The sequence below is a fragment of the Calypte anna genome, chromosome 6 (assembly GCF_003957555.1).
Source record: "Calypte anna isolate BGI_N300 chromosome 6, bCalAnn1_v1.p, whole genome shotgun sequence".
Classification (NCBI taxonomy): domain Eukaryota; kingdom Metazoa; phylum Chordata; class Aves; order Apodiformes; family Trochilidae; genus Calypte; species Calypte anna.
The window spans coordinates 13,794,275-13,821,119 of NC_044252.1; the positions used below are offsets into that span (position 1 = coordinate 13,794,275).

At 42.0% G+C, this 26,845-nt stretch overlaps 1 protein-coding gene across 4 annotated transcripts in view; it reads right to left on the reverse strand.

Annotated features, from left to right (window-relative positions):
• The window catches only part of P4HA1 (prolyl 4-hydroxylase subunit alpha 1), a 35,495-nt gene extending 12,720 nt beyond the window's left edge, over positions 1–22,775 (reverse strand). The window contains exons 1-9 of one of the 4 annotated variants that reach the window (XM_030453044.1): positions 22,619–22,720; positions 15,530–15,646; positions 14,474–14,570; positions 11,887–12,038; positions 9,591–9,728; positions 6,930–7,169; positions 5,684–5,874; positions 4,996–5,172; positions 2,371–2,441 (exon numbers count right to left, since the gene is read on the reverse strand). In XM_030453044.1, the coding sequence (XP_030308904.1) occupies positions 2,371–2,441; positions 4,996–5,172; positions 5,684–5,874; positions 6,930–7,169; positions 9,591–9,728; positions 11,887–12,038; positions 14,474–14,570; positions 15,530–15,617 (1,154 nt within the window). In that variant the 5' untranslated portion in view covers positions 15,618–15,646; positions 22,619–22,720. Of the gene's footprint in view, positions 1–1,180; positions 1,252–2,370; positions 2,442–4,995; positions 5,173–5,683; positions 5,875–6,929; positions 7,170–9,590; positions 9,729–11,886; positions 12,039–14,473; positions 14,571–15,529; positions 15,647–22,618 lie in introns of all 4 variants that reach the window. The other 3 variants (XM_030453041.1, XM_030453042.1, XM_030453043.1) reach the window with 3 other exon arrangements.
• Positions 22,776–26,845: the final 4,070 nt, after the last annotated feature.

The window sequence follows — 26,845 nt, forward strand, 5'->3', positions numbered from 1 at the left end:
TCTTGCAATACTAACTCCAGTTTCCAGTGAGAGACAGAATTAAAAACAGTAGCTATGAGTTCCTTCAGAATGTCAGAAGGAAGTCCCAGAGCACCAAACCTTAAACACATAAGGGAGTGGCCTCCATCAGAGGACAAACCCTGAGACTGAATAAATGCTTTCTTTAAAATAGACAGTCACAGACAACTAAGACAGATAAGACATGGACAGATTTTAGAATTAAAAACAAACACAAAAAAAATTAAATGCAAAACATGTCAAACAGGAAGACCTATGTTCCTGAAGTCATTCTGAAGGTGGTGATAAGGATCAAGCTTGTAAGAGTTCATCAAACAATTTCCAAAGGACTCCTCCTACCTGCACATGGTCTGGTAAGTGGGCAGACCTGGATGATGCTGAAAGTGCAAGGCAGTCCTCAATGTCTAAAAAAAGTTTCCAACTTGCCACTACTTGTAACAAGCATGCCTTCAAGGATCAGACTTCTGCTACGAAGGTTTTCTAGTTTCCATGACAGTTATAATCATTCCTGAATCAATTACCTTCTTGCAATCAAGTACACTGAAGGCCTTTCATCTTTTTAAAGATGACTTACAGCTAAATAAAAACCTTTGAGCTACTAGCCACTCTAATTTCAGATTTTTTTCCTCAAAGAAGCTGTGAGAACACTAGCTCTCTATTAAAGCAGCAACTACCTTCAAACAAGGAAGTTCTTTACAATTACCAACTAGCTTTATTTTGCACTGTTCCTGTGATTTAAAACAGCTCATCAGTGCCTGGTTTGAAGCAGCAACTATCAGCAGTGAAGTTTAGAGGTAGAGGGGAGCATCACAGGCAATTTCAACCTGGTTGAAAAAATTAATACAATTTTCACTGTTTGTTAGCATGAGCAGAACCCCGTGCAGTGCTCACCTTTTAGTATGTTAGTTGCACCAGACAAGCCATGCAGAGTGAAATTGAGGCACTTCCATTGTGGCTACCACTAACATTTAGAACTATTTTCTATTCTAGCAGACTCTCTGTGTTACATTACAGCTCCGTTTGCTTTATGCCAATCACTTTTTCCTAAAGCCAGACTAAGCTATGCAAAATCCTTCTTTGCTCCATGTTTAGAGATGAAGCAGCACCATGCCAGACCATACTTCCTCAGACTAGGTATACTTTTGGAAGACGTTCCCCTTACCTCTTAGAGACTCTGTAATGTGCTGTGGTCAGTTTCCCAGTCTCAGGGTCATGAACAGTAGCACGGCTCAGCTACAAAAAGAGAAAGGACAAGGGCTTACCCACCTCATAGGCTGCTTTTTTGCCAAGCCACAGGTGTTTGAAAGGGTTCCGATTGGTCTGGATGGTATGCAATGCTCTTATATTAGCAATATTAGAAGGGCAACAGAAGCTGTAGCTGCCATGTCCAAATCAAATCAAATCAAATTGATTGGAAAAATTTGGTTAGATTGTCCTTTCACTTTTTCCTCCTTTTTTTTTTTTTTTTTTTCCTTTTTTTTTCCTTTTTTTTTTTTTTTTAACTAGAGTTTTCCTGCAAATAATTTGTGATGCTGAGTTTCACAGACAATTCCTTTCCACCCAAAAGTGTAGCTCCTTTCGGAATTTTAGCTTGATTGTGGTGGAACGTGCAGCCCATCTTTAATCACCATTACTAAAACCAAGAGCTGCAGGGAGGGGGGGCGGGCAAGAAGCAGGTGGTTGCTTTTACAACCAGCCAGTTTTGGAAAACATGAGCTAAATTCAGTATTTGTAGTACTAAATGGACAAACTGGAAAGAACCAGGAGTCCTGTGAAAACAAACCTGTGTCCTACCAGATTTGTGTTAGCTGGAGACAAAAGAGCCCAGGCAGGAGAGCAGGATTATCTCAGACAATGAAATGTGGTGGTTGTGCATGTCTGTCCAGCTGTAATGCACCGTGAGGACCTGAAGCACCTCTTAGACATGTAAAGGCACTTCAAGTGTCCTGCTAGATTTTATAATGAAAGGCAGGACAATTTTTAGTTGGTGAGAAGAGCAACCAGAAGGGATTATTAAAAAAAAATGGAGATTCTACTGAAGGTTTTGTAGCATGACGGATTTTTATGCTGACTATAGAGACTTTCTTATATGCAGATCATTTTATGAGAAGACACGCTGAAAAGGTGATCAAAAACAAAGGAAGAGGAGAAATCAAAATATGCCCCCAGAACTTCTAGCTGAAGGAAAAGACTGAGAAACTCTGCAGTAACAGCCTGTTACAGATCTGCGTGTAATAAAGTGGTGGACTACAAAGTCAAAGTTGTCTTTTTAGACCACCTCTTTTTCCCTGTAATGAGCATGACCTACACAGTCATTACAGGTGCAAGATATCTGGCATAGAGCTCTCTTACCTTTTGCTAATTCTGTAATGTGCCGTCTCCAAGGCTCCCGTTATGGGGTTTGAAATGGTGGCTCGCCTCAGCTGTGAAGCGAACCATCAGAATAGTTGCATTACAAAGCACATACTGCATCACAGCAATCCGACCATTCAGAAGCCTAAGGGGAAATGTCACACAAGCCACCACGAGAGCCACCCCGTCACCTCGTGCCATGGTTTTTGGGGTGGAAATTCATAAAGTAGTGATGGGGAAGGAGAGGAAGTCTCTGGTTTTACTAAAACAGAGTCTTAAGGGGTTTTTTTTGGTTTGCTTTTTTCAAACGGAGCATTAGAGAAGATCAAGTTTTCCGGGAAGTAATGTTTCCATGTCTGTAACAAGCACGTTTGTCTCAATAAAGTAAACTAGAAGTTTTCATTTCCTCCATAGGGCAACCACTGCTGGAAGCAGTCGAGTATTATGGCATGTGCACAACTGGCCCTTTGTTAGCACTCTCTCCTGCATGTGTAAGATGAGTTTTACAGTTAAATTGAATCCAGGCAACACTGATCTTGTGCAAGCAGAAGATGAATAAAACACTACCTTTTTGGCTCTTTCTGTACCAAACCCAGCACTAAACTCCTTTAACTCTGACTGCTAATGCAAACTAATGTGTCCATGGACACAACTACATCTAAGTTACACAGAGTGAGAACTCTTGGTTCAAGGCCTTTCTTTCCCTCTATTAGACTCCACCTTCCTTGACACCATCCCATCTCTGTGAATACTCTGATTCAGAGCACCATGTGTACCCTGTGACTTCTTTCACCTACTGTCAGACACTCTCCATCACTCATAACTGGAACAGTTTGAGTTGCAGAGCCCAGATTTTGGAAAGGGCACAAAATGGCACACAAGTCCCAAAGAATGAGAAGTATTTTTGTTGTTGTTGTTAAATGAACTAAGTAAATCGAAGACCTCTCCATGCCTACTACCAGGAAAAGATACTGGAACTCTTTAATATGCTGCCTCTCCTCTCATCCCATGCCAGCACACATAACAATCAAAGCACAAACTACAATTCCAGTGGGATTTCCAAATCTCAGTCTGAAGGGCTCATCTTGCCAGCGCATGCCACCAGCATAGCAGAGGGGTGGGCATACATCACACTGCCTTCCAAGCATCAAGATGAAAATGACCTTTCAGTGTCAAACACAAAATCCTCTTGCTACAGTCATTATTGTGCCCTGCAGGGTCTCAGCTGTAGGAAGTATGAAGAACATTAATCACAAATGTTAATAAACTATGACTCTCCAAGTCTTTACCATGAACCAAACATTTGACAGGAAAACAATTATCTCAGCAAGTCCAGAAGTTAAAATCACCATGTTCACAGGTTTTTGTTTTCAGTGCTGAGACTTATTTCTACTCCATAGGTAAGATTCAGTCATAACCCCCAGATGTGATGCCACAGCTCTCACAGCAGCAAAGGGGCTTCCTTAATTATCCACAGACAAATCATCTTAAGACCTGCAGCCTGACAGGAGAGCAGGAAGAGATTTACAGCTAAGCAAAGAGAACTGCTGGTACTTCTTGCTAACATTTCATAATGTTACCTCAGAAATACAATACATCAGCCCCTAGGAAGCTTTAAAATCACCTTCAGGCAACTTAGCACAGTGGCCAAGCACAGCTTCCTTCTCCATGTGCCCATCTATAACCCACAGCTGGTTAGCTTTGCAGTAGACTAGGCTCACTGTTAATGTACTTATCCCCCTAATCTCCATTTGCTCAGCTGTCTCTGAATGAAAAGCCATTCAGGTTAAAACCAAAGAAAAAAAGCAGGAAAATTGTATTTCTACAAGTTTAAGTCTCATTGTAGAAGTAACTAGTAATTGATGGAATAACAAATCATTTTCACTAACTACGTATCTTGAGATGCAGTCACACCAACTGGTTACTGGTGGCTACTCAGTCTGTTTACTGTTCATCTTGGACGCTCTTGATTACTCTGATGGTCGAGCTGTCCTGGATTATTCCACATTCAGAGTCAAGAATCTCAGAATCCAATTTCTGAAATAGGATTTGATGAGCTGGCATTGTGAGTGCCACTGATTATTACCCACTTAAAGCTCATTCATCTGCAGGCAACTTAAAAGCCTTGGAGGAATAAGTCAGTTTTATACTGACTGGACAATACAACATTTACTCTTGTCTACACAAGACTGTGGCATTCCAGGAGCAGAGGAATGGCAGCCTTTCCCTGCAGGGCACTGTTCTCTGTGTCACAACTTTGACAAATACAGACTTAAAGAAAAAAATAAAAACCAGACCACATGTATGCTTCCAGACAACCTCACTGCAAAACATCTGCTTTCTATTGTAGAACACTCTTCTCCTTATCAGAAACAGTGCACACTGAAGTTGTATCTGCTAGGAGAGTATGATAATCCTGCTCTGCTGCTACCTGGCTCTCTTAAATACACAGAATTTGCAGCTTCCCCATTGCCTCCTTCAAGAGCTACAAGGTGAGAAAAGCAGCGTGTGAGCACGCTGAGGACATTGCTGCATTCAGTAGGAGACAGACTTGCACACACGCTCACAGAAAACTACACACAAAATTAAAGATTTGAAAAGGCAAAGAAGTGTAAGTCATTTTACCCTTGGCTTTGCTAGCTCCTTCACAGTTTCGATCTCTTCATCGGAGATGATTTCAAGGAAGCGAACAATTCGAGGTTTGTCCCACTCATCTTCTTGTTTGACAGGGCCCAGAATGTACCGAGGGTTCCTGTTCCCATCATAGTAGCGGCAGAAAAGTCTTTTTTGTCTCCGAGGAGTCTGAAAGCAAGGTGGAGCAAGAGATCACCAGAGAACTTCCCTATGACATTAATATCAGAACAGATGCCCTGAGAGTCAGATACAGAAACAATTTACTTTCCCTGCAAAATAATGCTATTTTACAAGATAAAGAGATGGTTTAAGTATGAGTACTTTCAGCACATTAATATTATTCTGTAATAATGCAACAAACTGTACTTTACCACAGTCCTATTAAAAATAATTATATCACTAAAAAGATACCCTCATTCAATTCCACATGTAAGCCTAGTATGTAGTTAATTACAATTATGTAGTGCATCCAAGTTTGTCAGCAGTGCCTGTGGCAGTATTACCATTTGTCTACTGGACGGAATGAAATGTGGTAGAAATCCAACAATGCTAATCCTCAGTTCTACACACTCAGCCAACTGCTATAATAACTTCCTCATTTTCATGCCACATACAAATTCTTGACATTGCTTTGTTACAGTTGGTTTCATACATTTGAAAACAGTCTACTCCACTTTACCATTTTGAGACCCTCCCCACGGCACAGCATTTCGTACTTCCTTCTCTCAGGCAGGTAATCCTTTTTCTTAACCTCTGTTTCCTTCTCCATCTGGTCTTCTGAATCTGTGCTGGACTTATTTGCTTCTTTTTCTTTAGCCATGATATATTCAAAGTATTTCATGTTCCCATTTGCCCTTTGATGTTCAGGATCTATTGACAGAGAAACAGACAAGTATCACTGGCAAGTTTCCAGCTTGTGAAGAAGTATCCAGAAGAGGCAACCCCCACCCCCCAAAACAGATGCATACTACTGTTTCTCAAATAGAAGTAACAGACATTGGTTTGAGAGTATTCACAGCTAAAACTCTGAGCTAAACGGGAAGCATTGCTAGCCCTCAGCATGCACATATCCTCACTCATCTGCAGGAAAACACACAAACAACTTTCAGAGCTAAGCTCAACATATTCACCATTAAGAACCTGCTTACTGTGAGGCCAGGATCCTTGATCAGCACAGGGGTTCAAGTATGAAGAAAAAGAGTTTGGCCCTCCCAGATAATCTCAGCAGAGAGGGAGAGGCAAGGGAACAGGACAGGGAGAGAGCTGGGACAACCTGACTAGTTTTAAACCTAGCAACTTCCCTAGTGGGAATTAGGATTTCTGGTGATGAAGCATTTGACAGTCACTAAATTTACATAATTAGATTCAGTTCATTAATAAATGCTCATCACTAGCCTCTGCTGTATTAGGTTTAGACCTGAACTTCCCACACTATCATTCACAATCAGTGCAATATTTACAGAGGTATAAATACTTTTCATATTTCAGAAAACAGTCTTAGCTTGCTATACTGCACGCTGTATTTCTTACTTTTCCATGTTTTTAATCTCAAATATGCTTAAAATGCATTTAAATTAAATCTGCAGAGATTTTCGTATCACCAGTTTCAATTTAAGTACTTTTGTTCCTGCCCATACCATGGAGAAGTAATATGAACACAGGGAAGACAAAGTAAAAAAAAAAAAATAATTCAGACAGTACTGAGTAAGACAGGTAAATGGTTAGAAGTCAACCAGTGACAGGAGCAATAGACAGGAGCAATCCTTAACTATGACACTTCCTGACATTGTGATTGAGTCAGTCATTGCCCATCTAAACAAGCAGCAAAATATGATTTATGGTAATACAAGGCTTATTTAACTGAAAACTACACATGATGAGATCAATGACAACACTGGAATAATCCAGGCCTCTCTCCCACATACCCAGCTCCAGAAGGCGTTTGGTGAGCATCATGGCTTTGCCCAGGTCCCCCTGCTGATACACGGCGTAACTCAGGTAGTCCAGGATGTAGACTTTGTCTGCAGAAGACACCTCTCCCTCATCCAGCTGTTTCAGGGCTTGTTCCATCCAGAGCTCAGTGTGGTAGTAGTCAGCCTCAGTGTAGGCTATCTTTCCCAGCTCAAAGCAATCTTCAGCTGTTAAAAACGATTTGTGCTTCACACCTGTGTTTGAAACAAACCAAACCAAGGAGAATTTAAGCGGAATTCCACAGCAGTCCTCAGAGTCACATTTGGTTACTTCGTATTCTTCACAGCACAGTTTATTCCCATTCTTCCAGTTACTGGCTATTTGTTGAAGACTCAGTTTAAGTATCTAAAGCATGTAAATCCTTGGCCAAACATATAAGGGGTTAGGTGCAGTTTTCCATTGCCAGAACACCAGCAACTCATTAAATGTCTTCTAGTCCAAATAACACAAAGTAAACCATCCTTCTAACCCCCAAACACTGTGAGCAAGAGCAACAGTAAGCCTAACACAAAGTTTCAGCAGCTGGTTTTCAAAACATTATCACTTAAAAACGTTACTGAAGGTCATCTCATTAGTGACAATTTAGCTGGAAATGAAAAAGAAACTATCAGTCAGTAACCACCTGCTCAAGATTTTTTCAAGACAATAATTTTTAGAAACATTTGAAGAGACCTCTCAAAGATTCAAGCACTGGTAAGCAAATTACAGATTCCAATTTTTGCCATTGCAAATTAAGGCCCAATGAAAAACCAGATTTAATTTTGTAAAAAGAGAACAGGACCTGCAAATTTTACAACTAAAATTACTTTCCTGATTATATTTTAATACATTCTGAATTTCTAATAGCATCCTAATTTCTCACACAGTTGTGTTCCAACAGGGGAATTTTTCTGCTGAAGACATGCCACAGGAGATTAAATAACTCAAGAGACAGACCATAAAATGCAGTAACCCACAAAACAACTTTGATTCTGCTCAGTAATTAAACATAATTTAAATTTTAATTTAAGATAATCCAAATAATTAATCACATACATCCTTTGATGGCCAGTGATTTCAGGGATCCAGAGGGATCCTCTGGAACATGCAACAGGTTGCAGTGCTGTAGCCTGGTACATTTAGAAAAAACACAACACCCACATATGAGAAGACAACTCTTAAAAGGGTGCTTAAGACAGCAATCATCTAATAAGGCTGTTAATTATTAGAAAGAAACAGCACATCCTGTAATGCAGGAAGGAGAGTTAAAAAGCAGTCTGACAGTAGTTAAGATACTGATCATAACTTAGTGACCTGGCCAAACAGAAATTCCCTGGGAAGGAAGTCAAAGGGCACAAACAAGCAACCACATGGAAAGGTTCTCTCTGGAGCTCTGCAGAGATCAACCTGTTATCTCTTTTTATCTCTAGGACTTTCAGGTTCTGCCATTGCAGTTCATCAGTCTGCACAGCTTTTATCTTCAAGAGAAGATATAAACTACAGTCCACCCAAAACATTTAGTCTTGTATTTCTGTGCTGTTTTCAGAAAACAGTAACAAACTGCTTATTGTATTAGAATTAATCTGTAGGTCTTTGAGGCAGTCTTGAACTAAAACCAAAAGCAAGGTTATACATCATAACATATAAAGCCAACCACCCTTAATTTTATTAGGCATCTGACCACAAGGAGCGCTTGCAAAAACAGATGGACTGTAGAGAGTTGAATTTTTGCCAGTTGGCACAGCACTATTTTCAAACAGAGGAAACAAGGAGAACTCTGCAGAGGAAGCGTCCTTTAAAAAGGAAGAATTGTGTCTTCTCCTGCATATAAACCTATTGCAGATTACCTCATGTAATGTCACACAAGCTCACAACTGTATGTGCTGGTTTTTGGTTTTCAGTTTACACAGTCCATAAAGTTTAAGTTCAAAAAATGGTTCCTAATCTGAAAGGCCCATCTTAGCCATAGGTGGTAAAATTATAGTAAAAAATACAACTATTTTGATAAAATCCATTACATTGTGCAGTAAAACTGGGTATCTGCCAGCACATAACTACTGCAACACAAGGAAAATCATCACCCGGGCAAGATTTTATTACTATTGATTTTTAAAATAAATACTATTAACACTGAATCATCTTACCATAACTAGTATAAAGGAGCTAACATTTTAATTAAAAGAAATATTCAGCTTCTGGCACAGGAGAATATAAGCACACGAGTAGAGGGAGGAGAACAGCAGTAAAAGCTGCATGTATTACCCACGTGCAGTGGGCAGTGCGCTGGCAGGAGACAGCCCACCAGGCAGAGAAGCCAAGTGCTTGCATTTTCCAACAGAACCACCACAGCAAGGGACTCTGCAGCATGCCAGGTCTTACTGGGGTTCCTCTTCAGTACAGCCTGAAGTAACAAGTTCCTCTCTTTTGAGGTGTGGCACAATTAAAACTGACACCTACATTAACCTGTGTTCAATAACCCACATCACACCAGTTTCATGGATTATTAGCTAAACCAATTGTTTTCCCATTGCTACATTCATGCTACACAGCTGAAGATGGGAGAGAGAGAAATTATTTGTAATCAGGACATTTAGTAAAGTTCACAGTATCTTCTGAAAATATCAGTGATTTGTTACCTGGTAGATTCCCTCTTGAGAGGGTGTCTGTGTCTAAATTATACGTGTCCTGAAGTCGCAAGAGGGCTTTTGCTGCACCAGTCTGATCCTCATCATTTGGGAAAAACTGCCGCTGGATGGTCATGTTGGAGATAAAGCCTGGAAAGACAGGGAAAGACTTGGCCTCCTTAGTCCAAGGATTCTATAAACTCGTTGCATGAAATGACTCCCTGCTCCAGGGAAACGTAACACTTCAAGAAAGGCCACTAATTAGTCAGGAAGAGCTGTTAGCTCTGCAGAGCACCAACAAATGTCATGACTCTGTTTCTAAAGGACAGGCATACCCCTTTGGTTTCACACAAATTATTCTGTTTTAACAAGCTAGGGAAAAAAAAAAGTTACAAAGAAAAAAAGACAATCCCCACATGGAGAACATTACAGATAATACACTGGTAGTTTTTGCAGCAATTCCACTCAAATCTGCCTTCCAAAAAGCTTTTAATTTAGTAACATGGGGTTTACAAATAATTTAGAAGAGGAAAAAAAAACCAACCAAAACAAACAGTTCTAATAATAGCAGTGTAAAGATTATGGCTTGTCAATAAAAGGTAAGAACCAAAGATGCTGAATTCTAAGTGCAAACAGCTTTTGACCAGATTTCAGGCAACTAAAGCTATGAACCTAAATGCTTTCTGTGGGCTTGAACATTAATGTATTTACATAGAAATTTGAGAAACGAAGTTAAAAAGGTTTCTCAAGATCCTTCCTCACACAACTCTGAACTCAGGTGTTGAAAAGTTAGGATCTCTCTCTTTTTTTTAATTTTATTTTAATAAAGCAAAGAAACAAAAAAATGTGGGGACTTGGGAGCTTTATCAAGAAGCATTAGGGTGATGTTTATGGAACAGAAGACAAGCATGTTCTTTAAAGTAGAAAAACATTCTCTGCAGGAACTGTTCTCTGATCATTAGTCACATGCAACCATCTCCCTGTTATGAAAGGTTCATGCTCCTCTCAGTGAACACACACACAAACCAGCCACCAAAAGAAATGGCACCAACAAGGCCAACCATTGAGGGCATCAGACTGAACAAAGTGACAGTCATTCTGGCATTTTTGGAAAAGCAACTTTTCTATTCCACAAATTCCTTGGTCTCGAGATTCAGAACCACAACAAGTTTTACAGTGTTAATTAAGGACAGTGCCAGCAGGATGTTTGCTAAGCTATATATATATATCCACCAATAGAATACCAAGAAGCAGGACCAAAACAAAGAGTAGTATCCAATGACTGGCTGCAAAAACATCTAAAAAACGAATGAACTGGCCAAATCTATGATTTTACTCACACTCTAGTCATCCCTTTTCATTATTCAGACCTGATAACACAGTTATGGAAAGGTGGTCCTGCTTTAATTATATTCCATATCCTTTCACTCCATACTACACTATGCTTATCTCAGGATTTTCCTTTTTCCTGACAATTTTCTGAAAACATAACAGTCCAGCTTCTTTTTTATTGAGAAAGGTGAAAGATGCCCAGGGTCCAGATTTCTGGCAGGCAGGTGGGTGTAGAGCCTTTTAAGTTTGGATATTCAGTTCCTCACACGAATGAGGACAAAGCTGACTGTGCTGATTCCTTATCAGACACTAACCCTAGGTCTTTTCTGAAAGCTCCACTTTCTTCATCATTTCTTACTATAAACCTACACCTAGTATGTGTTAGTTGTTGAGACTGATTCTTACAGGTCAAATATAATTATCCTAGTTTCCTTGCTGCTACATATCTTTCACAGTTAACTATTTTATGTTCTGTTCCCTACTGAAGAGCTTCTGACCTTACAGAGGGAAAGAGGCAGTAAAGTGTTCACTGCACCAGTTCAGACCAATTCTACAAATGCTCAGTCTCTGACAACATTCAGGTTTCAAACCATCACACCTTAACAGCTCTGGGCATACCAACAGCACCTGACCATACTCAAAGACAACCCCATGTATCCTACGCTCAGAAGAGTTTCTTTACTTTTTTCCTGTTCAATGGAGTTATCACACTTAGAGATGAGATTTCCTAAAATAAGAAGAAGGAGGAGTGTACATGAACCAAGCCCTACCCCACTGCAAAATTTTAAGCATCCAAGGAGTGTAAAGCTCAAATTACAGCACACTGACAGCAAAGTGACAGGTCTTCCAGAATTATTTTTTATGAAGGCACCTCAAAAGCAGACACAGATCTAACTCAAAACACAATGTGTGAAAGACACAGTCCAAGTCAATGCAATTATAATGTGATAACTGTTCTTACTACAGTCATACTTACCATCTGACATGTCCTTCAGAACCAGGCTTTCCAGCTCACCCCACTCTGTGTTAAGCCGTTTCATCAACTTGAATGCATTTACAGGATGTCCCAAAAATCCCTCTGGGTCTTTTGTAGCAGTATCTGTCAGCTGATCCAACTTCTCTGCCCATCTACAGTTAAAATATACATCAATTAAAGTCTCTTGTGTCTGCCAATTCACTATAAAACTAATTTCAGGCTACTCAACAGTCTTGATTAATAAAAAACTCAACCTAAATTGCAAGCATTTACATATATATAACGCTCTCCTAGAAGGAATGAAAGGGACTCTTTTCTTCTTTTTTTTAATCTTCTTTCTCAGCTGCAGCCTAAATCTTGTGTTACTCTTGTGGTCTTTGTTGGCTGCTGAATGAACTTCTTCCTACAAATATTACATGCAGGATGCCTGCATATCCATTATGAGTATTCACACAGGACTTAATCAGAAACAAAGCCTTACCCACATTTTTTATCTTTTATTTCTTAAATAGCCTTTTTTCCTAACATTTACAAAAACATAGTTCTAATACAGAACACTTGTCTCAAATTATTTTACTTTTAAATACACACTTTTAAATAAATCCATAAGCCCCTTGTCTCCCACCACAGAACTGTCCTTCATACTGTAAGAAACATGTATCTCTCAGTGTACAGTCCAGATCAGCATTCTGGTGCTACACTTCTGACTCCTCAAATCACTCTAAATCTTGCCAGGGGCAGAAGTCATGCCCAACTCTAATGCACTCTGATACAAGCACATCTTTCAACAGCTACTGCTGTTCAGTCGTTATCTTAATGGGTAAATCTGGAAGAGTGCTCCAGCCTTAAACCAGCAGGCTCATCTGTCATGCTTTAAGCACCAGTGCCATGCTGCTACATGCCTGTGGCCAAACCTCCCTCCCTCTGAAACAAGGCAGGATCTAGAACATGAAGGCATGAAACAACACCCCGAAACCAGGATAAACTAATGTTAGAAGCGCCACACCCTACAGATAATACCAAACATCAACACCAAAATCTGTAGCCTGGAGGGAACTCCCTACACAAGCCAACATGCAGCTTGCTGCAGAATTTGGTATGCCTGAATTAAGTTTGCCTGCTGTACCTGAGACAGGCAGATGTTTGTTACTGCATTCCCCCTTCCCACTCATGAGTTGTTTTCCTATACTAACAGCACCTGCCTAGGATCTTGGAAGCAGCAACATGAATGATGGGATTCCCTCCAAAATAGGGTGCCCAAAGTGGGTGCCATTAATAGACAACCATGGACCAACTCCAGATTCTTGCAAGCCAAAGACTGAAGAAACCAACTCCAGTTCCCATCGCACAGGGTCACATCCATTGTGCATTTCTCACTTCATGACTACCAAACCCTAAAGAGCAGCTGAAAGTCACTGCAATCATGAGCCACAACCACAAGGCCAGGATTTATTTCAAGTAGTTTCCTAAAAGCAACCACCACAAGCCATCCACAAGGTGTGAGCCACCTTCTGGGTTTCAGTGTATCATTTGCACTGAGTTTAAGCCCACACAAGCTACCAATATCCTTCAGCCAAAGTACAGAGCCCAACAAACTCATGGTGCTGGCCTTTTTTCCAGGTTCCTCTAGCACCAACTATTTTAACTTTTCTGACTTCACACTGGGCACCTCTAACATAAAACAGAGCTGTGATGCTTATGTGATTCAGGTGCTTCTGGATGTCCAGTTGGCATGCTCCTATATTAATCTGTAGCTGTAAAGAATATAATTATATTGTTCCAAATCTATAAACAGTTCCAACTACATACTTGAAGTGATAAAAATTAATACTTTCCAACAAAGTATCTTTCTTCCTGCATGGCAGAATGGCTAAAATAAAATTAATGCATTTCTCACTTTAAACACACTTTGAACATCCTGATAACAGATTTATGCACATGTTTGAAAGCCAGGAAACCATCTTGAATCACTGGTACAAAATTTTTATTTCTAGCTCTTGATAAAATCTGAGATGTTTGTCTCTGGTCCTCACACCTATAGACCCAGCAACACAGTAATGGCAATGGTCAGGTCTCATTTTTAAAAACAGTAAAGAATTTAATTTTGCTTTATTTTACTTTTAAATTTAAATACAGGATGTAGAAAAAGACTCTGTTCTTGCAGGGTGTTATTACTGTTCACTGGTCAGCCACTCATGAATGATACAGACACAACAATGCTTTTTAGAGCTTTTACATCTAGTACATCATTGCAGTCCTTCTAACACATATTTGGAGGCCCTGGGTTTCCACTAAACAAGTTGTCATTCAAGAACTACATCCCCTTGGGAATTACATACAAGCAGGAGACCTGAAGTGAAGGTGTCAAATTGAAAGTGGGTTGATTAGATTCCACCATTAGAAAGCTCCATAAAACAAACCAATGGCTTGGAGATAATGACTTAGGACAAAAGCCTAGCAAAACCTGACAGTTTAAGCTTTTCCTCAGAGAAAAAATTCCACAAATTTAATCAGCCTTGGGAGGCACTTTTTACATAAGGGTGGACTCAGATTATTAGCTATTAGCATTATGAAACCAGCTGCTTACTTTTTGATCTGTTCCAACTTGCTTTCTTCTGCCTTGATGTAATCTTTCAGTGACACCACCAGATCCTTTTCTGTATTAATTAAGTCTGTCATATGACCTAGAAAAGACAGAAGTTTGGTTAGACCAGGAAAAACAAAAACACAGAAATTGAGAAGTAGAGGCATCCTTCCCCTCTTCTACTTTCTTCCTCTTTGCAGCTTTCTTCCTCAAAGTCCTTCTGCATTTGTTTAAATAATCCTGAAGAAGTATATGAGTAAGGTTTCTTGCATTTGGGGTTTTTTTGTTTTGTTTTTTGTTTGTTGGTTTGGTTTTCTTAAGAGAAATCTCATGTTGGACCAAGCTTGTTGCCATGGAAAGGAACTTAATATCACATATTTATTATTAGAACCCATTTAAGATTCATTTGGAAAAGGAAGTAAGTTGCAACAGAGTAATCTTTCATCCAAGCATACATATATAACCTAGAGCAAATAAAGACCAAGCTACAGAAATATACAAAGCCTTCATATTTGATATTTAATACTAACTCAGCATTTTAGTTTTAAGATTACTTGTCTGACTTCCACAGGTCCCCTAACAGGCTCTATTATTAAGTAGCAATTGCTTTATCTCCTGCAAGCAGGTAGCTGAACTGATTAATCACAAAGTGATGCAGTCCACATCTCCAGCTGTGTCACTGGCCATCAGAACACAAGAGAGAGTGTGCTGACATACTGGTATCGTTACGTACCCTTGCTTTGCTTGCTTCTGCAGATGTGCAACAGTCGACACCACAACTTTGTTTAGAATCCGTAAGATTATATTATAGATGTTTATAATCTATAAGAATACAGTGAATGCAAAACCTAGGCTGTGACATTAGACTAACTGGACTGGCTTAACTCAAAGCTTCTCCCAAAAGAAAGAAGTCAGTAAGGCTGCACAAGCTAGTAAATGGGTTCAATTCTGGATCAATAAAAACCTTGCATGCTGTTAACACATCATTGCAGAATCAGTTTTGAGAGGCATCAGTGAAATCTTCCAGCTCTTATGTGCATACACCAAAGCATGTCTCACCAATAGAAGTGAAGAAGTCTGTGTGGGCATAAGAAAAAGGCAGCAGGAGTCCAAGGGCTACAGTACACCAAATCTTGTTGAATGCCATAGTTCAATAGCTGTCACTTCGCCACCTACCTGTGGAAGAAACATAAAGTAGGTTAAAAATTCCTATTCACCAGAGAGTTGAATCTACCTTCAAAAGACCAAGCTGATTCTCTTGGGGTTGCCACTAGCCCTTGAGGCAGCAGAACTTCATTAACAGTTCTACTGTCAACAAGCTGGAGCAGCTCTCACAGAGGACTGGTGCCTTTCTGCAGACTTTCTTACAATCTGTCTTGTGAGGCAAAAGAAGAAGGAATGGCTTGGAGACAGGACCTTTACAGCCATTCTTTCTTTTTTTGACACAGATAGAGCTGCTTCGCAAAAAACACAAAAAAACCACGAGATCAAACACTGAAAAATAACATCACATTAAAATAAATACTATCAAGTTCATCCAGTAAAAATCTTTTCATCAGTTAGACAAGTGCCAGTGGAAGAGGTCTGAATGAAAACGCTGCACAACCAGTCCACAAAGTTACATGCATTCCCCTGCTCTTCAGCTGCCATCACCATCATGCCAGACTCCAAACCTGACACAAAAGGCTTCTATGTCACTAGTCCACAGTTAATCCCTGGGTAAGGCTCACAGGCAGTAAAACAGCTGCCAAGCTCTCAGCCATTCAAGACCCTGAGCCCTTTTAACAGGCTAGATTTCTTCGCTGCTGTATACATTAAAAGTAATTATGCTGCCCTGGAATTCACAAGATTTACTTTTTTCCAAACATGAAACCTAAGACTCTCAAGTACTGTATCTCCTTAGAAAAATAAAAACCACCATACATACTAACAGAAAGTGGTTTACAACTCTTCCAATGGCAAGACAACTAATGAACAAAAAAAAAAAATTAAAAAAAGGCAGCATTACAAAGTGCAGCTACAAAGTTGCTCAGCCTTTTTAGGGATGCAAGCAATGCAACAGGCTATTGACTGAGCTGGCAGTGCTGACAGGGAATAGTTTGTGTCTTTCATACAAGGAAGGTGTAATAAAAACTAGGGAAGTGGCAAGAGTCTCAGAGAAAAATCATCCCACCCACAAGTGGGTCCCTTGACTCCAAAGCACATATCTCTTCTCATATTGCACCTGAAGGGTCAAGAAGCAGTTCCCTCCCTTCCTTTCCACCTCTATCATTCCAGAAGTGCAGTACTTTTCCTGACTCCATGGACTGAATTTTTGAGAAGACCAGCACAGTTTCAGTGCCACTAACAGGAACAGCAGGAAATTTATAGGCACAAAAGCACCACAACCTCCAGTTCTTGTAAATCCTCTTAAAACGTAAAGACCACAATTAAAGGGCTGAAACATTGTGACATGATCACCAGCAGAAAGTTGCAAAGTAGAAATCTGGAGAGGGAAGCCTGGAGTCCTGCTTTTCCCCTAGTTGAGTCAGGCGCCTCAGCCTCCCCAGTGCTCTGAACTGGCCCCACTGCCCACAGCAGCACTTCTCCCCTGGCACTTGTCCCCTCCACAGGCAGCCAGGCAAAAAGCTAATTCAGACTATTCCAAATATAATAATAATAATAAAAAAATTGCCTCAAACACGCATTTCATCCTGGTTCAGCTTTCATACAGTTCACTATATAGCCACATTACATCTATGCCAGCACAAGAAGGCAATTTGGAGGCAGAACTGGCAGCCAAAGACAGCAAAAGACTGAAAAATTGTTGTTTCTGGTAGCAGCACAGGTTTAATCCGTCTGTAAAACATGAATAAACATACAACCCTCCAGACAGCCAGTAACACCTAGTTTTCAACATAAACTAGGGATCTTAACAAGGTCAACACAACTGTACCTACTTCTCTAACATCAGGCTCATTAAACAAGAGCTCAAATTGAATAATTGTTGTTAATTAGTGGGTCACATCTGGAATGAGGCTTTCTTGGGAGCAAATTTCCTTTCATTCTTTACTCAAAAGAAGCTGTACCCACATACACAAGGACACTGATGTGTACTCTGCACTCTTATTAAAAACACTGCTCAATTCATATTTTGCTCTGCAGACAGCCACATGCCTCCTGCTCATTCAGCACTTGAGCTAATACATCTGTGATTCAACTACACAGCACAAACAGTTCTACTACATGATAAATATTTGCAAACATTATAAGTACTCAGAATTCATTGAGCTATTTGTTTACTGTACTCAGTGAAACAAAAGCATCAGAAAGTTTACTTGTTACTATTAATCAATATGAAACTTTTCTAAAACACACACACATGCAAAAACAACACCAGAAAGATGTTGCAAACAATGTCTCCTCTCTACCTACAGCTCTCGGTGACAGCCTGATACCTTGCACAACATGCACAGCATGCTTTAGGTACCATTCCTCTTTTCTTCGTGCCTGGGCTGGCCCTGAACACAGCTCCAGCCCTGTTCCCCCCTAACACCTTCACAGGCACCCAGCAACGGGTGGGTGAGTGGCAATGGCCACACATTGCAACAAGGGAAGTTCTGAATAGGTGTAAATAAAGTTTCTAACTGTGACAGCAATTAGGCACTCAAAGAGGTGTCCCAGATAAACCATCATTTGTTCCTTTTGTCCAGCTCTTCTGTCATTTGCTAAGACTCAGACTCCCATAATAGCTTTCAGCTACCCAAGACTGCTTCCCTCTCAGCCAGAATTTAGAACTGGAAAGACAGCCCATAGCAGAGAGCAGCCAAACTTTCACTGCCCTAATACCAGTTGCTTAGTAGCCCAGTTTTCAAAACTACTACAAACAGATCAGCTGCAGGTGCTTAAGTAAAAGAAAATAAAGCTCAGTTAAGATAGATGCTAGAAATATCTTAGATGCATAAGCTGCCAAATAAGTAGGCTTAATTTCTTCCTGTCAGTGACATGAAGTAAAACAAGATTTAAAATCTCTCTAGATTATTCCTGTCAATCTCACCCTCTTCCTCAACCATGTCCCTCAGGCAGACACAAGGATGGCAGCTGAGCATCTCATAGAGGAGGGGAACTACTACCCACATGCAGAAGTGGGAGCCCAGCTGACATCTTTAACACAGGAGCTTCCTGACTTCCCATCACAAGCACATTTGTAAAGCTTTCTAACAGTAAAAGATGGCAGAACAGAAAAAAAATGAAAGTGGAAAAAAAAAATAAGAACAAACAAACATGCAAAACAAAGCAGCAATTAGACAAAATACATTGCTAAGTGTGGCACAGGATTCCCCAAACATAGGGATACACTACAAATGCCATTGCAAATGATAAAACTCAGAAGTGGGTTTTTAAAGGACTTCTAAAGAGTTCAGCTGTGCTCTGAAAGGAGAAACATCCTGCAAGTCATAAGAGACATAGCAACCATGCAAGCAGAAGTTAATACAAACTACAGCGAGTGATATAACCTCACAGCAATCAAAGTCCTGTTAATTGGTGACAGAAGACTGAAGCACTTACCTTAAGTTGCTTATTATACAAGTTTCCTCACTGTCAATTTCAAGCTCCCAGCAGCTTACCAGAATCCAGAAAATAAGGCAGAAAATGGAAACTGAGGGTGTACTTCAACATGGAATTATTTTGGAATCGCTCTAGCTTTATTCCAAAATAGCTTCTTTATTTCAATAAGAAATTACCTACCCAAACTTAAGTCTGCTGCAAGATGTTATCAAGGTCCTCAACTTCTGACTTAAATACTCGTTTATTATCAAAATCCTTATGCTATATCCATTGTATGTGTTACACTGATCGGAGTTTAGGTGGCAGAGAAGAGAACAGCCCTAGAAATGATAGGTGCTCACTGCACTAAACCTCTCCTGTCTCAAGGACAACTCTGTCTTCTGACACAATGTGACTGGAAATACTACTCAAAACGAGAAGTTCTCTAGCATGTCTTATTTAAAGGCTGTTTTAAAACTAAAATACATGCAGTGCAAGAGAATTTTTTAGAATTGCTGACAGCAAAAGAACAAGACATGGCTTAGGCTTCTTTTAATGATAAAGTTGCAATATAAGCAATCCTATACCTGATCAGAATCAGTTTCAGAGTCAAATAGATGTTGCGTTTTAAGTATCATCTATTGCCAACTTGAAGGCAACATTGATGTGTCTCATCATAGAGCAGATGTGTTCATACACAGATTTTCACCCAACTGAAGCAAGGATTTCCTTGTTTTCTTCCAGAGGAAGATGGAATGGACACAGCTCTCTCAGAGCCTGCTTGGTTTAATTTTCTAAGCCAAAACAAAAAACAGTAGCAATGGAGCAGAACACTTATCTTATTAGACAAAACAAGCAGGAGGCTATCCTTCTATTTATCCTTCTGCTCAAGGATTAGCAGAGTACAAAGATATAGGAAATGTTTTCAGATATAAAGAGTGATTATAAAGACAACAAGAAAATCCCAATGATCGAGAGCTGAAAAATAGTAGCAGATAGGAGCTCTTTTAGCCCAAAGCAGTAGCCTGCAGGTAGTCCTGCACTAACAGAAAGCCTCCTCCTCTCTCAGAGAAACAGCAAATCCATCTGAAGCTATTGCAAGAATGCTGCCTAGAAACACACAGCACAAGTGACAACAAAGATGCTGTTTCAGCAGTCTGTCTTTCGTTAAAAAGACACTATCAGTAAGATTGCTTTTTTTTCCTCAAGAAATATTCTTCTGGACCACTCTCTTAAAAATAAAAGTGTCCTTATCTATATCAACCTCAACATGGAGACAGTTTTCCTCCTAGAAACCTTTATTTATTCTCACTCCTTCCACAGTGTTATCATTATCTCTCGTTTATGTTTTTCAAACTGCACTGGGTATTTTCCAACACATCTCAGAATCACAGCTTTAAATCTTAGATTGTAAAACCATTCATTATGCAATAATGTTTGAATCTCTCCAAGTCAGAGTACCACTTTCTTCTGGTTCTTAATCTACATTAATCCTGTTGTTCAACTCAATTTTCTAAAGCAGCTCCTGTCTCACCACCACCACCTCAGCTGTGCCAGCAGACGACTCGTTAGGTGTAAGGGCTGTGCAGTCTTATTATTAAAAGGAACTAACCCACATCAGCTGCTTTTTGCAAGGTAGCAATTCCTCTCTTGTCCTCCATACCCCCATTTCTGATTTCATTTGTCAGATGTATCAGCCTGTGTGAAGAGCACAGATTATGAACTGCTTAGGACACCATAGCCACTGGAGAGCAGTTCATGAAATTGTGCTGCTTCTTCAGCTTCTACATGAATTAACAGCTAGAAAAGATGTGCCTCCCTATGCCACAATCACTGTTTAAACAGTAGAATTAACACTTAGCATAGCAAGATTTGAGCACATCCTTATTAATTTGATTCCCAGGAAAAAGAAGAAAAAAAAAATCAGTGCTCATTCTCTCAGCACATAATGAAGAAGCAGTACAGAATACTCTAGGTCGAATCAAACGCTTTGTAGTGCAATTTAAATCATTCAAATATAGTCAGCAGTGATCCAAAAGTAGTTACAGGTTAGAGAGTAAGAGAGAGAACATCTCCAGCCCCAAAATCACGCCTCCCCATCCCAAACTGGGAACTCATTACCTTTACTTTCCACTGCTGTTAGAGTACTCACTACATGCTTAGCTGGATAGGTTTTGGCATCACAAGAAGCAGCATTTAACACATAACCACTTCTTGTCACAGACAGCTTCTTTCACTCACTGAAACCTTGAGCACTGAATCTCTACATACCCAAAGTAGGTGAGCACTTAAGCACTTCACTCTTCTTTATTCAGGAGGGGAAAAAAAGCATGAACCTGTATGCTGGGCAATTCAGTTATCTTCTATCTATAATCCAAAGTATCTTAGAAAGGTGAAGAGGAACTTTTCACAAGGACATGTAATGACGGGACAAGGAGTAATGGTTTTAAACTGGAAAAATTGGTATTTAGTTGAGATATTAGGAAGAAAAACTTCTCTGTGAGGGTAGTGAGACACTGGAACAGGTGGCATGGGAAGCTGTGGATGCCTCCTCCCTGGAAGTGTTCAAGACCAGGTTGGATGGGGTCTGGAGAAACCTGGTCTAGTGGGAGGTGTCTCTGCCAAATGCAGGGGGCATTGGAACTAAATGGGTCTTTAAGGCCCCTTCCAACCCAGACCATTCTATCGCATCTTCAAGAGCATCCAACTTTTCAGGTAAATGGATGAGTTATTCTAAACATATATGACATTTTTTGTTTTCATTCAACGTCATCCTCAAGACTCCTAGTAGGAGTTTTTCCTTTTAGTCAGGTTAGAGACAATCAAGATCGATACTCAAGGATTCAACTCACTGCCAAGTTAGATGCAAAGTGTCACATCATGCAAATGGCTCACTCCAACTCAAAGTAGTGGAAAGTGAGAGAACGAAGATAAGCATCTCACGATGCAGTTACTACACGCAATGCCCGTCGTTACTAACACGGCGTGTGACAACCAGGGCATCCCTTTCAGTGCTCAGACAAACAGCTTTTCATCCACCTCAGCATGAAATCGCTCAGGAGCGGTCAACTCCTGAGGCAGCACAACTAAGCGGCCCATCAGCTGCACGGAGCTCCCTTTCCTGCAGCAGCATTCATGCCGTGGAGATGCCGGCTTCCAGATGCCAGAACCCGGCAGCCAAGAAGGTGCCAGAAAGGTGGGCTGGGACCAGGGGGCGAGCGCCCATCTGCAGAGGGGCACCGGGCGGGGCACGGATGGGTGCCGTGCCCCGGGAAGGGGAGAAGGCTCCGAGCTGCTCGCGGCCACGTTTGAGCGCAGCGGAGGAGGCGGCGGGGGCAGTGTTTAGTCTACCGCTGCGGCCCTGCCCTCCCGCCCCCCTCCGGAGGCTGCCGGCTCCCGTTACGTAACGGGCGGCAGGGCTGGGGCATCAGCCCCTCACCGGGAGGCAGCGAGGACGGACGGCGCGAGCCTTGCCACGTATCGCGCCCCCCACGCCCTCACGCACCCTCACACCCCGCCACGTCTCGCAACCCGCCGCGCCGCGGCCCCCGGACCCTCCCCCCCTCCCCTTCGCCGCCGGTCCCCAGGTGGGACGCGGGGCGGGGGCGCCCGGGGCCTCACCTGAGCGCGGGGGGCGGAGGGGGTGGAGCGGCTGCTGCTGACAGGGACCGGGACGGTGGCACCGAGGCCCGAGCGCGCGCTTCCCGGTGGCGTAACCCCAACACGCGCGCGCGACCGTCCCCGCGCCGGCTTTTATAAGGTGCGGGCCACGCCCCCTCCCCCCACCCCCTTCCCGGCCAGCGCGAGGCGGGGGCGGGGCGGCCGGGAGGCGCGTGCTACGTGAGCTGGGTCACAGCGGCGGGGGCCCCACTGCGCACGCGCCGCCGCTCCACGTGGGCGGGCACCCGGGGCGTCCCGTCCCCCTCCACCCCCAGTGCCGCCAGCGGGGGAGCCCCGCGGACGTGGGGAGGTGATAACGGAGAGCGATAAGAAGAACCCTGAGGAGTATTGAGCCAAAAGTGGCATTTATGGAGTAAAAGTTCCCAGAAAAGTCCTTAAAATAGCGGGAACCGCGAGGGTCGCTGCCGGCAGCGCTGCCACCCCGCTGCCCCTCTCGGCATCACCCACGGGCAGGGCAGAGCCCGGAGCAGGGTCTGGGAGAGGAGGGGACGGATGGGTGCCACAGCTCACACCCACACCCCGTGGGCCAGGCTGGCGTTTGCCTTTCAGCCACAACGGCGTGCAGCGGTTCATGCCGGAGGCACAACCCGGGATTGCCATCACACCGGACTTTCTGTCCCGTTATCCAAGTCCTTGCTGGCTGCGGGTTCTTTCAGTGGTTCCCTGCAAATCCTAGGTGAAGGTGTTGCCGAGTTGATAGTACCTTAATCAAGTGCCGTTTCTGAAACTCCGTTCTCTCCTCCCAGGGCTTTCATCTCAACTCTGGTGATGACAAAGGCACAGAGCACCTCTCGCCCCTCTCCTGGTGCGCAAGAGCTCTTGGCTGTCACAGGAAGATGTTAAGCTCTTGGCTTATCATGGCAGGCCTGTGCTGACCGACCTTTCCTTTTTAAGAGTTTATAGAGAAGGTTTTTGTTCATTATAGTTCCAGCGGTTAAGTTAGAATCAGGGGCATCCATAAGCAATTTTTCCTTTCCTTTTAGATGTGGACTTGAAGCAATGCATCACCTCCTTACCAGCAAAGCCAGTCTCGACCCTTCTTTTAAAGACAAGACATTTTTGGCTACCCCTCGCTGGAAGGCTTTGACAGCAGTTACAGAGTGCTGGCAAAGAGGTGACAGGGGCCAAGCCCCCTCCTGACACATGCTCCTTAGAGGGGTTACTGTCAACTGGCTTAAAACCACCTCAGTCACAGGAAGCAGCTGAAGCATGATCCATGACTAAGTTTTCTTCAAGTGTTACCTCATCTTCCATTCCCTCAGCAATGGCTTCTGAAGAGCAGCCAGCACAACACCTGGTGCTCTGCCCCGCTTTGGGGAAGACTATGAGATATGACTTGTCTCACACAAGAAACAAACAACAACATCAAGCAAATTTAATAATTCCTTGTCCAGATGTGAACACAGATGTGTCCATGCAGCTGACTACATCACCAGCACTGTGAGTGCTGCTGCGCCAGTGTGGGAAGGAGGCCAATTTTTAGTGAAACTATCCGTCAAAAACTAAGCCTTCCTTTCCTCTCATTTTGGCTGTCTTCCAACAGAAACATAACTCCTACAACTAGCAGGAAACACTGGAATGATATCCAAGCTTCTAGCAGAGGCATCTAGTTAAAGCCCTATTATCCAAAAAAGAGTCCATAAGATCTAGCCAGAGCTTTAACAGCAGCTTCTAGAGATTTGGCAAAACCTCACACACTGTAGAGGCATTCAGATTCTTTCTAGCGAGATTCACTGCTTTCTCACTATCTGCACTACTCAGATATTTTTAGAAAGTATGGCAGGCAGTGAAGAACAAGGACAAAAGGTTTATTAGCATGTTTAGCAGTGGGCTTGCCCACATTGGTCTGCATGAGGTTGAAGACAAATTTCTGCTAAAGGAGCCTAGGATTTTTGGCATCTACCAAGTAGTCAAATCAAGATTGTTTCCAATAGTCACAGCATCATTTTGCTCAGTGAATCTGTTTCTGCCCCTTAACAGTGCTTAAGTGCTCTCTACCTAGCTGGCATAACTCATTTCATAGAATCATAGAATCATAGAATTGGCTGGGTTGGAAGGGACCTCAGAGATCATCAAGTCCAACCCTTGAGCCACCGTTGCGGTTGCTAGACCATGGCACTGAGTGCCACATCCAGTCTCTTTTTAAATATCTCCAGGGATGGAGAATCCACTGCTTCCCTGGGCAGCCCATTCCAATGCCTGATCACCCTCTCGGTAAAGAAATTCTTTCTAATATCTAACCTAAACTTCCCCTGGCACAGCTTAAGACCGTGCCCTCTTATCTCATTGAAAGTCGTCTGGGAAAAGAGACCAATGCCCACCCAGTTACACCCTCCTTTCAGGGAGTTGTAGAGAGTGATGAGGTCTCCCCTGAGCCGCCTCTTCTTTAGGCTGAACAGCCCCAGCTCTCTCAGCCTCTCCTCATAGGGTCTGTGCTTGAGTCCCGTCACCAGCCTAGTTGCCCTCCTTTGGACCTGCTCCAGGACCTCAATATCTTTCCTAAACTGAGGGGCCCAGAACTGGACACAGTACTCGATAATTTGCTCCTGCCTTACTCAACTTCCTCAAACCCATGCTGCCTAGAGTACTGTTCCAGCCTCCAAATGCTTGTAACTTTAGGGATGTTCTCCCCCTGATGTGGTCTATTTAGTAACCCCCAGTTGAGTTTCTCCATTCAGTATTTCTCCTGAGCTAGCGCTGTTTTGCATCCACAACACCCTTTGCCCAGCAGTTACACCATCCCTTAGCAAGACCATGACAAAACACCTCTGGTTGTTCACTGGGAACTTGGCTCCAGCTAGTTAGATGTGATTATCTAGCCTGTGATTACCTAGCCTCCTATATGGAAAGAGACACAAACCAGTTGCTACCTTTCCCTTGCACAGGCTGGAGGATTAGAGCCTACCTACTTTCTTGTGGTGGCCATACTCCAAGTCTTTGGGCATGCCTTTTGTCTTCTGAGAACCTTTTCCAGTTCTTCAGCATCCTTTTGGAGATGACAGGCCATGACCTGCATGCAGTTTTTATAAAAATATAAATAAACATGAAATGTATAAAAATACAAAATATAAAGTCATCTTCATATCACACTGAGCTACCCCACAGTATTGTTTGGCTCTTTAAAGTGTATTAACAGCTTAGGTTTGCCCGTTGGGAAGATGTGGTGCCTCTTCTAGTTTCACACACGTTAATCAAATAGTGCTTGTCTGCTCCCAAAATGAAGCCATTGCCTGCAGTCAAGAGGCAATAGTTATTTTATGCAAAGTTATTTTTAGTGCCAGAGTTTGAGGATCTTTCCTAATCAGCAGCAGCAGGGAGAGGAAAAAGAAAGACCATACATGCTGTCTTGGTAAGCTGAAATGAGCAAATAATACTAAAATATCATTCAGATATTGAGGTGTCTCCTCTACACTTGTGCCAGCCTTAGGAACACAATATAATCAGCAGCAGCAAATCAGACAGTTTTGGTCTTTCAAAGTCACCACTCCAACCAAGTATGAGCAAATGTGAAAGTCCCCCGTATACGTAATATATGGTACAAGTAAGATTTAAGAGCACAGCCAGATTTGGTTAGTTTGCATCTAAAATTTAATGATAGAGAGAAAGACTACTCATTAACTTTCTACTTAAAGAAGTGGTTTCTCTTTCATTTGCCTATTTCTAAAAAAAAAAAAAAAAAAAGAAAGCTTTTTTTTTTTTTACCAGGAGATTCCTTGTGGCTTGACCGTGTATTTTCAGTGCAAGATTGCTGGTTTTATGTATTTAGAGCAATTAAGAGTTGTTTTGCAAAGGCCAGCTGCTAGCAATTTTAATGCTTGTTTCTGCTTATTTGGGGCAGCTGGAAAGACACACAACAGCAAGAAAAGCAAGATTACTACTATAACCATTATTAGCCTAGAATTACATTTTCCAGCCACTTATTGGGGTTGGAAAATCTTTTACAAATTCAGATTTAAAAAAAAAAATCAAAGATTTGCCTATTTTTCAATCTTGTCCATGTAAGAGATCACAAATATTTGTGGCCTCCTTGTCTGCTCCTTTTGTTTGCACTTCTTGCATTGGGAGAGTCTCAGGGATCCACTTCCTCTGGTTGCCTGCCAAAGCTCAAATTAGTAACCTCCAGGAAGCCATCAGAGATGCATTTGTATGGCCAGGCCTTCACATCAC